We start from the raw sequence: 14,411 nt of genomic DNA on the forward strand, positions 1-14,411 counted from the left end.
ATAAGACTGTATGTTAACTACACTGGAATTAAAAGAAAAGAAAAAAAAGAACTAGGTTACAGCTGCAGCTGTGTGACCTTGGGCCTGTCAGTCTTGCTAAGCCTCCCATTCCTTATCTGTGCCATGGGGAAAACAGAGTCCACTTTACAGGGCTGGTGAAGATCAAATGAATGAACACAAAAGCTCTTTGTAAAACTGCAAGACCCCCCTGAGGTCACGTATTATTATATTTTCAGATCAGCTTAATACCAGCTACACAAAACTAAATGAAGAAGACATGATCATTCTAACCCAGAATTTATCCAAGACTGTAGCATCACTTTTTTTTGCTCCAGACACAATGGATCACCATAGCACCTTTTCGCTGGTGGTGTTTCGTATCTAGAGGAACTAATAAAGCTTGCTGGAAAAACACGCTTGTCCCTGATGCACTGTTACGACCTTACCCCCAACTTCCCCCAACAACACATACATGCCAAACCCTTCAACTAAAAAAGCACAATGTGAAACAGGTCTGGTGACAGAGAAGGGGCTATATTGAGAAGGGGAAGATGGGAAAGAAAATGGAAAGGGGCAAACATAAAATGCAGTGAGGAAAGAAAACAAAGACAATGGAAAATCTGAGATAGCAAAGGTCAAATCAGACTTTGTGTTTGCTCCTTATCATCCTCCTCAGGTGGAAGAGCATTAGGGTTAAGCCCGAGAAAGAGGCAGAGGGATGTTTTCACATATGGGAAAGTTCAATACAAACACCACACTGATCTACTGCTGTGCATCCCTGCTCAAGACAGAACAGGAGGAGGCAGGCTTCAGGTGCAGTCTATCGGGTGATACCTCAAGGTCCCTTCTACTTCACCAACATGCAAACACTCAACAATGTGTCTGACACTAAGACTATCACAACTGAGCATTGAGAGACTGGGAAAAATACAGTACTCGTGAGTTTTCATTTAATTCTAGTGTCCCATGACAGATGAGAATACCACACACACACACAGACACACACACACACACACACACACACACACACACACACACACTACAATTGCTGTAAATCATATTTTTGATTAAAAAAAAAAAAAAGGCTGGGGCGCCTCGGCACCTCAGTTGGTTGAATGTCCAACTTCATCTCAGGTCATGAGATGTTTGTGGGTTCGAGCCCCGCATAGGGCTCTGTGCTGACAGCTCAGGGCCTGGAGCCTGCTTCGAATTCTGTCTGCCCCTCCCCCACTCACACTCTCTTTCTCTCTCTCTCTCTCTGTCAAAAATAAAACATTATAAAAAATTTTTTTTAAAAAGGCTTCTATGGCACCCAACTTTTTAATGACAGTCCAAACTTTAATGCCACAAAACGTTCCCACGTGACTTCCCCATTCCTCCCACACACTCTTTCGCAAACAAACCCTACCCTCCAGCCACACTGGTGAACTTACTATCCCATCCCAGCACAGGAGGAAGAAACCCCACTAGTCTGGGAAATTGGTCTAAGTCATGTACTGTCAGGTAGGCTGGAGAAATGTGCTGGGTTTATAACTGATAGGTAGGCCTTTAGCTAGAGTCTTTAAATATTCAGAAGGAGCTAAAAGGATATATATTAAAAAAAAAAAAAAAAGTCTTTGAAAATGACAAAGCATGCTTCCGGAAGGCCCAGAGAGCGTTCTCATCTGGATAACACCTACCACAGCAGTGGTGCCTCCCTCTGGGGACACAGAAAACCACAAGAGGCCACTGTCCTGCCCACAGTGCGGCTAGGGTCCGGTTTGTGAGCCACGTCATGCTGTTTTAAGCATTCACTTACACGAAAGAATCTTACATCCTACGATCACTGTTACCTATTTGTCAACTACCATCCTCGCCATTCTGACAACTGCCCACCTCTGTTCATTACCCCTCTCTCCTCTCCAGTCAAAACAAAATTGCTTCCAGTAGGTGTATATTCATCATCTCATAGGTAAGCAGGAATGTCTGCTCACTGTGGGGCTCCCCACTACCTCTCAACTTCTTCAGATAAACAAACTATTCTGGGGCTTTACGCAATGCTGGTTTTTCACAGCTGCAGAAATATGACAGAACCATCAGCCAAGTAAGCAGGGAAGTATCAAGTCCTATTCATGCTACATGATAGGAGTAAACACCATAAGCAATATGAGCCGTATACATTTCATCTCCCTCTAGTGATTTATTATATGAACCGTTTATTCATTCTACACTTACTGTCAAAATATCAGTATTCACAGATCACCGACGTAGCGAATTTGGTAAACCATGGTAAACCGTGACTGGGGTAAACCACGAACCCTCTGAAATCATATGCATAATTTTGCATGTACCTACATTTTCCAGGGAAGAGAGTCAAGTTTTCAATAACTTCCGGGGAAAAACTAGTAGCACCCCTCATGAGAAGGTTAAAAAACACTGCACTGTGGAATTCTAAGGTCTCTTCTTTGAACTTTCTGTGTACTTCTGTCTGTTATCAATCCATCTGCAGACCTCAAACATTGTGCCAGATGCCCGCACAGAGCTCAACAATAAGCAACAGTTGGGATGGTTTCCTGGAGGTGAAGCCTGGGTATGGAAAGTGGGGGGACCCTGCACACAGAAGAATGCACTTCAATGGAGAACAGAGAGAACCTGTTTAAGCCCACAGCTGCATTTAAAATGACTCCAGGTTAGACGCAGGGAGGATACTGAAGACAATGTTATTGTGGGGAAAAAGGTAAATTTGTGGAAAGCTGCCAAGTAAATCTTGAAAACACCCACAAGTGTAGAATTACACATGTAGAGCAAAGGTAAGTAGCAGAGAGACCTCCGGTCAGAAGGTCAGGTGACTTGAATTCTAGATGTCGCTCTGCCTCTGATGACCCTGGGCAAGTCATTAAACAGCCTGACTTTTGGTTTTCCCAACTATTGGGAGGGGAATTGGACAAGATCTCAGGATCCTAACATTTTACAATTCCAAATGTTTTTAGAAGCTTGCTTAGATACAGGGTAGGGAAAAAATATAGACAGATAGATACATACACACACATATATAGACATAAATACAGATATAGATACATACCTACCTATATATAAAAACTGAAAGACACAGATAAACAAGCGCCTGTCAGTGTCTGCTCCCAACTTCCGTACTACACACGCACTGGCACTCACCACTCACTTCTCCGGGGTTCTCCTGGCGGAGCTCTGGAGGTTCACACTTCAAGGCAGTTACCCTGGGCAGGAGCTGGAGGCTCTGACATGCTGAAGAGGCTCCCTGATACTCTGTCACCAGTGAGTGCATGTCCTGTCCCCGAGTATAGACAGAAGCCTGGGGATAAAAGATTTACCTTGAAAATGCATCCCGGTGGGAACAGGACTGAACAGCGGTTAGGGACATCTTCAAGGAAATACCACACATGCCCCATTTGATCTTTCAAAGCAGCAGTAAGTAAGAGAGTAGCAGACCGAGATGTCCACCCGTTTGGTAAAGAGGGACTGCACATCTACGGAGACTCGGACTGTGTTCTACGTGCTGGGGATATGTGGCAAACGAGGACAGCGCGGCCAGACAGTGCGGATGCCCGCCCAGAAAGAAAACCAAACAAACCCAGGTGGATGCTCACACTGGCGGATGGAGACTGTCCCAGGACAGCTCCCACAGGCTACTCAGGGGACTACCAAGGGGAAAGTGGTAACTTGAGGAAACGGAAATCTGACAGACACCACCTTAAGCTCATCAGTAATGCAACAACCCATCCCCATGTGCCTCCCTGATGTGATGCACTAAGGCAAACACCTCTCCTGTGGCATTCTAGGCAAAAGGAACAACATGGACCTTATCAAGAGAAAATGTAAGACAAATATCAATGTCGTGGCAGACAAGGAAAGACCAAGTGGGGGACCTGGGTGGCTCAGTTGGTTAAGCGCCCCACTCTTCATTTCGGCTCAGGTCATGACCTCACAGTTCGTGAGCTCCAGCCCTGCATTGGGCTCTGGGCTGACAGTGCAGAGCCTGCTTGGGATTCTCTCTCTCCTTCCCTCTCAGCCCCTCTCCTGCTTACACACACATTCTCTCTCTCAAAATAAATAAACTTTAAAAAAACAAAAAAAAGAGACGAAGTCACTGTTCCAGATTCAAGGAGACTAAAGAGGCAATTAAATGCAACATAGGTTGCTGGACTGTATCCCGGACCGGAGTAAAACTGCCACAGAGAACACTACGGAGGTGACCTGGCAGGACGCGAACAAGGACTACTGTGTAGATGATAGTCCATAATAATTTTAATTTCCCAAAACTCGATCTTTGTATTCCAGTTATACAAAAGAACGCCCTCATTCATCAGAAATACACACTGAACACTAAAGTGTTCAGAGATAAAGAAGTGTAGTATCCGCAAATAACTCTCAAATGGTCGAAAAAATACTGCATGAGTGTGTAAGTGTGTGTGACACGCAGAGAGAGAGGAAAGGGGGTGGCTTGCACAAGAGCAGGCACATCATGACACAGTGTCAACAACTAGGGAGTCTGGGTGAGCAGCAGACAGTTCTCTTTACTACTTTCCCAGATACTTCTGTAAGTTATAAATTATTTTTAAAAATTAAAAAAAAAGTTAAAAATTAATAGACAAACGTTCCCCACTTCTCCTCCCATGCCACCGTACACATCCTCTTCCAACCTGCTGTCCTGTGTCCTTCTCCAGACCCTCCAGCGCCATCACCACCTCGTCCCCGCTCTCCGGATGGTGCTCCCGCACCCAGGCCTGGAGCTCCGCGGGCAGGACGGTCAGGAACTGCTCCAGCACCAGCAGCTCCAGGATCTGCTCCTTGCTGTGCGTCTCGGGCCGCAGCCACTGGCGGCAGAGTTCGTGGAGTTGGGCCAGAGCCTGGCGGGGCCCAGTCCCATCCCGGTAGGAGAACTGCCGGAAGCGCAGGCGGCACAGCTCCTGAGCGTGGCAGCTGCTTTCCCAAGAGCTGCACGCCTGCTCCCAGGGGGAGTCCTCCTCCTTCACTGTCACACGGCTGTCTGCACCTTCAGGTGCGGGGCCTGGCACAGCTTCATCCATGGTGAGCCTAAAGACTTAAAGGAAAACGTTCACTTAGCCCAGGTTCACACTTCAGAATGTTTTCCAAACGAACGTCTGAGGCATACGAATGGATCAGTAACAGCACAAAAACAGACATTAAGATCTGTGGAACAGAAGAGACAACCCAGAAACGGACCCACAAACCTCTGGCCAACTTATCTTTGACAAAGAATATCCAATGGAATAAAGACAGCCTCTTCAGCAAGTGGTACTGGGAAAACTGAACGGTGACAACGCAGAAGAATGAACCTGGACCACTTTCTTACACCATACACAAAAATAAATTCAAAATGGAGGAAAGACCTAAACGTAGGACAGGAAGCCATCAAAATCCTAGAGAAGAAAGCAGGCAAAAACCTCTTTGACCTTGGCCGCACCAACTTCTTACTCAACACATCTCTGGAGGCAAGGGAAACAAAAGCAAAAATGAACTACTGGGACCTCATCAAAATAAAAAGCTTCTGCACAGCAAAGGAAACAATCAGCAAAACTAAAAGGCCACCGACAGAATGGGAGAAGATATTTGCAAATGACGTATCAGATAAAGGGTTAGTATCCAAAATCTATAAAGAACTTATCAAAGTTAACACCCCGAAAAACAAATAATCCAGTGAAGAAATGGGCAAAAGACACGAACACACACTTTTCCAAAGAAGACATCCAGATGGCCGACACATGAAAAAATGCTCAACATCACTCATCATCAAGGAAATACAAATCAAAACCACAATGACATATCACCTCACACCTGTCAGAATGGCTAAAATTAACAACTCAGGCAACAGGTGTTGGCAAGGATGCAGAGAAAGGGCAACCCTTTTGCACTGCTGATGGGAATGCAAACTTGTGCAGCTACTCTGGAAAACAGTATGGAGGTTCCTCAAAAAATTAAAAATAGTACTACCCTACGACCCAGCAATTGCACCACTAGGTATTTATCCAAAGGATATTAAAATGCTGATTTGAAGGAGCACACCCACCCCGATGTTTATAGCAGTGTTATCGACAATAGCCAAATTATGGAAAGAGCCCAGATGTCCATCAACTGATGAATGGATAAAGAATACAATGGAGTATTATTACTTGGCGATCAAAAAGAATGAAATCTTGCCATTTGCAAGATTGGAACTGAAGGGTATTATGCTAAGTGAAATTAGAAAGACAGATATCATATGATTTCACGCATGTCGAATTTAAGATACAAAACATGAACACAGGGGAAGGGAAGCAAAAGTAATATAAAAACAGGGAGTGGGACAAAACATAAGAAACTGTGTTTTTTAAATGTTATTTTATTTTTTAAAATTTACATCCAAGTTAGTTAGCATAAACATAAGAAACTCTTAAATACAGAGAACAGGGTTGTTGGAGGGGTTTTGGGTGGGGGGATGGGCTAAATGCACAAGGGGCATTAAGGAGGACACTAGTTGGGGTGAGCACTGGGTGTTATATGTAGGAGATGAATTACTGGATTCTATTTCTGAAATTATTACTGCACTATATGCTAACTACCTTGGATGTAAACTTAAAAAAATAAAAATAATTTTAAAAATGGATCAGTAAATTAGAAGAGCTTCAAAATTCTATGAAACATACTTGTATTTTTGTCCCCACTGTAAGTCATGCTCAGAAACTGAGCCTGCTTGCCCATACTACCAGTGAAGTTAATGAGAAGTATATCTTGAACCCTGAGGGGGGGTTGATCCAGGAGGTAAGGGATGTGAGGGAAGCAGAGTAAACAAGAAGATGCTTGAGCAGCCTACACTCCAGCTGGAGAGAAGAGAATTTCATCCGTGGAGGAATCCTAACATAGTCTCTCATCTGTGTATTTCCCACAGAATATTCCACCTTAAATGCAGGGGAGGTAGACTGTTTACAAAGTCTCCTGTCCTCTAAAACTTCGTACGATGAGATTCTGTCACTTCTGTCATCAAAAGGTGGAGTCTACTTGTCCTTCCCTTGAATCTATGCTGGCCTGTGACTCGCTTCGGCCAAGAGAATACGGGAATAATCGTTCTGCAAGAGGAAGTGCTTACAGCTCTTGGCACACTGCCACGAGACTGCCATGCATAGGGCATGTGGATTGGAACCCAGGTGCCCCCAACTAAAGCCCAGCGGGGCCTTGTTCCCAGCTGATTCACCACCTGAGTGCAACCACAGGTAAGTCCAGCCATAGAGGTGCCCAGTCAACCCACAAAATCAATGAAAAGTAATAAGCTGAGGTGGTTTTGAGCCACTAACTTTGGTGTTTTAATTTTTATTTTTTTTAATGTTAAGAATAGACCATTGAAACACACGCTTCAAGTTCTCTCTCTCCTTACTTTCTTCTTGTATGATCTCATTAATCACAATTTCAGTTCTATTCCAGGAACACTCAAATCTCTGGCTGACTCCACCTGCCTTTTACATTCCAGACTCACGTCTTGAAATGACAGTAGATGCCTCCAGCTTCCAGCCTCTCCTGGGTCGTAATTCCAGCACATCCCAAACTGAAATCAAAGTGTCCTCGGAGCTGAACTCACTGTTTCCCCCATATTTCCATTGGCATCACCACCATCGTCCATGCATTCAGGCTTAAAACCAGCCCCTGTACAATATTATTCTGAGTCCAGTCAATTCTTCCTCCAAAACGCCTCTAACAGCCATTACTTCCCTTTTATTCCCCTATTACCATTTACATGGCAATAAAATTTGCAATACAGTAATTTTCTGTGTGGTATCCCTGCCCCACAGTCCACTCTATTATGGGTTAATATTTCCTAAAGTACAGTTGGGACCTTGTTCAACGCATCTCCCCCACCAAAGAGTTTCAACTGCTCCTTTTGAACTAAATTCACACTCCCCAGGACCTGCCCTTCCCTGGGCTTTTACTGGTTTGTCTGTCACTGGATAGACATCTGAGCACGTCTTTATCCTGCGGGAATGTTAACCCCGGAATGAAAGACGCCCTCGCCTTCGCAAACTCCGCATCCCTGCCACGCTGACTGCTCAATTTCTATCCGCCCGCCTTCTCCTTCGCGGCCAGAACTGCCCTTCCAGGAGGGCCGATTTCCCAAGTCCCAGCGCAAACACCTCCCTGAACCTCAAGTCCACACCGGGAAAACCGGAGAGCGAGCCCGACCAGCCACGCCCACCCGGTCCCCCTTCGCCGGACGCCCGAGGACGGGGGCTCCAGTCCACACGGTCCAGCGCCCACCTGGTGCCCGGTCCGCGCGGCGGGTGCAGAATGCACCGAGGGCTCCCGCAGCCCAGCACACGCCCCCACCCACCCCCCGAGGTGGCCTCAGGCACCCCGGAGGCACTCGGCTGCCGCTCAATACGTACTCGTCCGACTACCGGTCAGTCCACCAAAAGCCCAAGGACCGCGCTCAACGAAGACGTCACGGTCTCGCGAGCGCCAGCCTCCCGGCAGCCCCGAGGCCGAGTCTCCACAGCTCTTTCTTCCGCCCCACGGGCAGTCGAGTCTCGGCTTTTCTAGGATCGCGGTCCCGGCCTCTCTAGGATGGCGGCCGCGCTTCTCTCTGGTGCGCCGGGAGGACCCCGTCGCCCCTTCCGCCCCGCGCAGGCGCGTCCCGACGCCCCGCGCCCACCCTCCTCTCTGTAAATCTTTTCAATTAAAAACATGACGGCAAAGGCAAAACTGAGACTGTTTAGGATCTTCTCAGGCTGCTGGTTAGACAGATAAATGAACAATTACAAAATAAGAAGCACAAGTTCTTAAAATTTAAGTATGCAGATCATAGAAACTCAAGTTGCACAGAGACTGTAAAATGAAAAGTGCACCATCCCTAAGGTCAACCATTGTTAATATTTTGGGTGTGTGTTTTCCCAGGACGCCACCAGCCACATAGTAGCACTCAATAAATATTTATTGAGTGAATATGGACCTATAGGATCACCATAGGATTTTGCACCTCAGCTTTTTCTGTTAAGATAGCTGGGAGATCTTTCCATACCAGCTTATTGATTAACAGCTAAATAATATTCCATTGTATGGATGCATCATAATTTACCTAACTATCCCTGTTTTATGTGTACATGTATACACATATGTGTGTGTATATGTAGGGGTGTGTGTGTGTGTGTGTGTGTGTGTATACAGTAAGTAATGGTGCAGAGAACATTCAGTATCTTTACATGCTTATAATCCCAGGTTAAATGCTACACATTGGAATTGATCTGTTAAAGAGCATGTGCTTTTAAAATTTTATATACAGATCCCCTGGTTAATTTTTAAGGGCACTGCTGTTTAAAGTAAAAGAAAAATCTAACAGAAAAATCCAGAAAAATGTGAACACGGCTGTTTACAAAATCAGAATTATAACTGACCAATTAACATATAAAAAGATGTTCAACTTTGACAGCAAAAATGTTTGGTAAAACCACTTAAAAAGTACCAGCTTGGCAAATCAAAAGAGTAATTCCCAGGGTTGATGTGGGTATGAAAAATGTGGGCATTTTCATAGACTGCTAACACGAGGTGTAGATTAGTATAACCTTTCTGGAGGACCACCTGGCAAATGAATCAAAAGCCTTAGAAAATGTGCCTATCAGGTGCTTGGATAACTCAGTGGGTTAAGCATCTCTTGATCTCAGCTCAGGTCTTGATCTGAGGGTGTCATTTCAAGCCCTGCACTGGGCTCTGTGCTGGGCATGAAGTCTACTTAAGAAAGAGGGATGGGGGCGGGTGGGGGCGGGGTGGGAAGGGAAGAGAAAGAAAAGAAAAAAAGGAAAGATGCTTACCCCTTTGCCTCATTAAGTCCAGTTACAGGAATTGAACGAAGAAAAATAATTGTACAAGTGAGCAAAGCTGTATGTACACGGATGTTCACTGAAATACTGTTTACAGTGACGGAATTATAAACTAAATGACTCACAATGGGAACATATAGAATATTGTGCCACCTATATTAAAAGTTACCTTCCATGAAGACTTTTGGTTATCTGTTTGTCTTAATCAGGGATGTTTTTGTTCATTTGTGGGCAAGGTTCAGAAACCCAGTCAAACTAACTTAAAAGAAACCTTTAACAGAAGGAAACAAGGGTATTCCCTGGACTCCAGGACCAGCTGGGAGCACAGTGGACCTGAGAAGCTGAGGGCCAGACCTGCTTCTCCTGTCTCTGAGTCTTCATAGGATCCTAGCTTCAGGACTTGCCTTCTTTATTTCTTGCTGGGCTGGTTTGTTTCTATTTGTTTTTTATGTGATTATAAAAATGGTTCGAGCTCTAGATTAGTTTCTTATCCAAATGCCTAACAGAGACCAACCAGAATCTGATCCAGTATCAAACTTCTAGGGGTATCCAAATGACCACACCTGGCTTACAGGTCCCCTCTTGGTCCAATCCTCAGTGGTCAGAGAAGGATCACGTGGCAAGCTGCCAACTCAGGATTATGGCAGATCTGGACTAGAATGGACTGGGAAGATAAGCAAATTGATTGTACTTTACTTTTACAAATAAAAATTGTTCATGATATTAAGTACAGTGAGAAAAGTTAAGTGTTTCTATGCTTCAGGATCTCAAAATACATTATTAAGAGATTATATCTGGACCATGAACAGGATGATTTGCTTTCTTTATATTTTTCAGTTTTTACAATTTATGTGAATTTCTATCATAAGTAAACATGAGTTAATTTATTAAGAATTTATGAAGATACAACATGGACAATTATGATATATTAAAAATTGAGCAGAGGGGCGCCTGGGTGGCTCAGTGGGTTGAGCGTCCAACTCTTGATTTCGGCTCAGGTCGTGATCTCATGGTTGATGAGTTCAAGCTCCACATCAGTCACCATGCTGACAGCGCAGAGCCTGCTTGGGATTCTCTCACTCTGTCTCAAAATAAATAAACTTTAAAAAATACAAAAATTAAATTGAGCAGAAACTATCAATACTAATCACAATTAGTTTGTACATATATACACATACACACACACTGAATAGTGATTATTTTGGTAAGTGAAAGGGTGATTTATTTTCCCCTTTCCTATTATTTCATGCTAGTTTTATAACAGCACATTTATTAATAACATTATGTTTTTTAAACCAGAAAGTGAGCAGGAAATGAAGACACACAAGGACTTTCATTCCACTACTGTTTGAACATTACAGGATACTATCCCAACAGAAATGCTGATCGGTAGAATTTGTTTTTCAGATTTGTTTTAGAGAGCTGTAATACAGCTCATACTTTCTGGGTTCCTGCAGTCTAAACAGACTTCCAACTTTGCTTTAAGAGTGTCTAAGATGTGTTACATTGTGGGGTGCCTGGGTGGTTCAGTGGGTAAGCGTCCAACTTCAGCTCATGCCATGATCTCATGGTTTGTGAGTTTGAGCCCCGCATGAGGCTCTGTGCTGACAGCTCAGAGCCTGGAGCCTGCTTCGGATTCTGTGTCTCCCTCTCTGTTTCTCCCCCACTTGCTCTCTCTCTCTCTAAAATAAACATTAAAAAAATTTTTTAAAGATGTGTTGCATTGTAAGCAAAACTTTCATCAATACCTGTTATAACATCTGCCCTTTGTTCAATGTTTCTGTATTTAATTTTTAAAAATTTTTAAATGTTTATTTCATTTTTGAGAGCATGCGTGTGAATCAGGGAAGGGCAGAGACAGAGGGAGACCGAGAATACCAAACAGGCTCCATGTTGACAGCAGAGAGCCCAATATGGGGCTCGAACCCACGAGTCGTTTGATCATCACCTGAGCTGAAGTCAGACACTTAACCGACTGAGCCACCCAGGCGCCCAATGTTTCTGTAATTTTCAAGAATAGATGAAAGCAGATTATTAAAAGATACCTGTATTGGGCACCTGGGTGGCTCAGTCAGTTGAGCGTCCAACTCTTGCTCTCAGCTTGGGTCATGATCCCAAGGTCATGGGATGAAGCCCCGGTTCGGCTCCATGCTCAGTGTGGGATTCTCTCTCTCTTCCTCTGCCCCTCTCCCCAGCTTCCTCTCTAAAACAAATCTGAAAAACAAATAAAAAATAAAATCTACCTGTATCCTACATTCGTGTCTAGGCGGTTATGGGTGTGCCCCGGGGGTACCTATGAGAACACCATTTTCCCCCTGGGACCGTGAGAGGAATGAGCTCATTTCAGATGCCAGTGAATTTAGAACCTTTATAAATTTATACTGTGTGTACTATAGTATCACCAGAAAAAAAACGCAGAAGTAAAATTTCCAGATATTTAAGGGTAGATCATTCTTCATACATTCTTGTCATTGTCACTGCTTTTTCATGAGAATAATGACGACATTCTCTGTTCTTTCCTTCTTAAACTGAACAGAATCAAACAGACTTAAACCAGGACATGGAGCTGAGTGCTTATGTACTAACCTCAGCACAGCCCTCAAAACACACAGGGGAACATCCCTGATATCAACTCAATTTTACCCATAAAGGCAGAGAAAAAGACTTCCTGAGGGATGGCATAGGATTGTGTTTCCATGAAATACCAAAGTGCCTGAAAAGTTGCACTGCTTTTGGGGCGCCTGGGTAGCTTGGTCAGTTGGGCATCCAACTTGGGCTCAGGTCATGATCTCACAGCTCACGGGTTGAGCCCCGCATCAGGCTCTGTGCTGCCAGCTCAGAGCCTGGAGCCTGCTTCAGATTCTGTGTCTCCCTGTCTCTCTGCTCCTCCCCTGCTCACACTGTGTCACTCTCTCTCTCTCAAAAATAAACATTAAGGGGTGCCTGGGTGGCTCAGTCGGTTAAGCGGCCGACTTCGGCTCAGGTCATGATCTTGTGGTCTGAGCGTTTGAGCCCCGTGTCGTGCTCTGTGCGGATAGCTCACTGCCTGGAGCCTGCTTCTGTTTCTGTGTCTCCCTCTCTCTCTGCCCCTCACCCATTCGCCCTTTGTCTCTCTCTGCCTTTCAAAAATGAGTAAATGTTAAAAAAATAAAAATAAACATTAAAAAAAATGTCTTTAATAAAAAAAAGTTGCACTGCTTTGGGGTCAACCCTGTGTGGCTCAGTCAGTTAAGCGTCTGACTCTTGGTCAGTTCAGGTCACAGTCTCATGGTTCATGAGCTCAAGCCCCATGTCCGGCTCTGCACTGCTTGGGATTCTCTCTGCCCCTCCTCTGCACATGCTCTCTCTCTCTCTCTCAAAATATAAATAAAATTTTAAAACGTTGCACTGCTTCTCCTACAGATTCTGTCCTCCCCCAGGACATTGCTCTCAGTTGGAATGCATACAGCCGGATGCAGGACAAAAGGAAGTGGGTCAAAGACTGCCAAGTGTCTGTTCTGGCCTTCACGCTACCCTTTCTTCTTAGTGACAGAAGGCGGATTTTCAGCTGGGCACCCTGCAACCCAAAACAAGACACTCTCCAGACTCCCTTTCCTAAGTTTTGGCGTGCAACATATGTACTTACAGGACGCTTTTTGCAGAAGGCTGGCTTAACTGCGACGGATCTGTTGTCCCACCTGTCTGCATCTTGCATGTGATGACTGGAGCTTTGGCACCACCAAGGACCATGTGACCACCTCAAGGGCTGATGGTGTGCACTAGCATGTTGGAACAGAAAAGCAGAGGGAGGGTCCCTAGCGGTGTCATGGAACCACTTTATCAGTCCTGGACTGCTTATCTCCAGATTATTCTGAGAGAAAAACAAGCTTCCATGAAATCACTCCTACTTTTTTTCCGTAATCTATATGCAGCTGAACTAGATAGATCCTCAGCCACACACGAGGCCTCGCTCCTGTGGCAGACTAAGTAAAGTCTTTCCCAGACACTACACCCTAAGCAGCTACTGCCGATCAGCAAGCAGTGACGATGGTTCATGAGTGGACTCCCTGAAGCTTACTATTCTTATCATTTCCATGACATTTTGGTATTCACAGTACAAAGATCATGATCTCCTCCCAGCTGACTTTACTGTTTGCTTCCAAAGAATTCCAGAACAAGCAACATTTTAAAACTGCATTATCAGGGCGCCTGGGTGGCTCAGTCGGTTAAGCGCAAGACTTCAGCTCAGGTCACGATCTCATGGTTCGTGTGTTCGAGCCCCATGTCGGGCTCTGTGCTGACAGCTCAGAGCCTGGAGCCTGCTTTGCATTCTCTGTTTCCCTCTCTCTGCCCCTCCCCTGCTCACGCTCTGTCTCTCTCTCAAAAACAAACATTACAAAAAAAATTTTTAAACTGCATCATCAGTATTAAAGGAAAACAGTCTAATTTCTTTCCCCATTTCCTAAACAGGGTCTATGGAGGACCCACTATCCTGATACTGAAGTTTGTATCAAGTAAGACAGTTACTACCTGGATTCACTCAGCACTGTTCATTCACATGACTTATAAAATCTCTCCCATAGTTTAACCTGGATTTCTAACCTGAATGAGTGA

The 14,411-nt window shown here is 44.7% G+C and overlaps 1 protein-coding gene and 1 long non-coding RNA gene across 6 annotated transcripts in view; one reads left to right on the forward strand and one right to left on the reverse strand.

Annotated features, from left to right (window-relative positions):
* Positions 1-7,771, forward strand: part of LOC109259447 (uncharacterized) — a 34,988-nt gene extending 27,217 nt beyond the window's left edge. The window contains exons 2-3 of one of the 2 annotated variants that reach the window (XR_002076672.2): positions 6,905-7,226; positions 7,424-7,771. This is a non-coding gene — a long non-coding RNA (uncharacterized LOC109259447). Of the gene's footprint in view, positions 1-6,284; positions 7,227-7,423 lie in introns of those variants that run through there. The other variant, XR_002076671.2, reaches the window with a different exon arrangement.
* Positions 1-8,532, reverse strand: part of PGBD1 (piggyBac transposable element derived 1) — a 29,216-nt gene extending 20,684 nt beyond the window's left edge. Inside the window, exons 1-3 of one of the 4 annotated variants that reach the window (XM_053905348.1) lie at positions 8,391-8,532; positions 4,659-5,059; positions 3,154-3,310 (exon numbers count right to left, since the gene is read on the reverse strand). In XM_053905348.1, the coding sequence (XP_053761323.1) occupies positions 3,154-3,310; positions 4,659-5,045 (544 nt within the window). In that variant the 5' untranslated portion in view covers positions 5,046-5,059; positions 8,391-8,532. The other 3 variants (XM_019437061.2, XM_019437062.2, XM_053905346.1) reach the window with 3 other exon arrangements.
* Between the last annotated feature and the right edge of the window lie 5,879 nt (positions 8,533-14,411).

Source organism: Panthera pardus, unplaced genomic scaffold (assembly GCF_024362965.1).
Source record: "Panthera pardus isolate Hobbes unplaced genomic scaffold, ASM2436296v1 HiC_scaffold_17, whole genome shotgun sequence".
Classification (NCBI taxonomy): domain Eukaryota; kingdom Metazoa; phylum Chordata; class Mammalia; order Carnivora; family Felidae; genus Panthera; species Panthera pardus.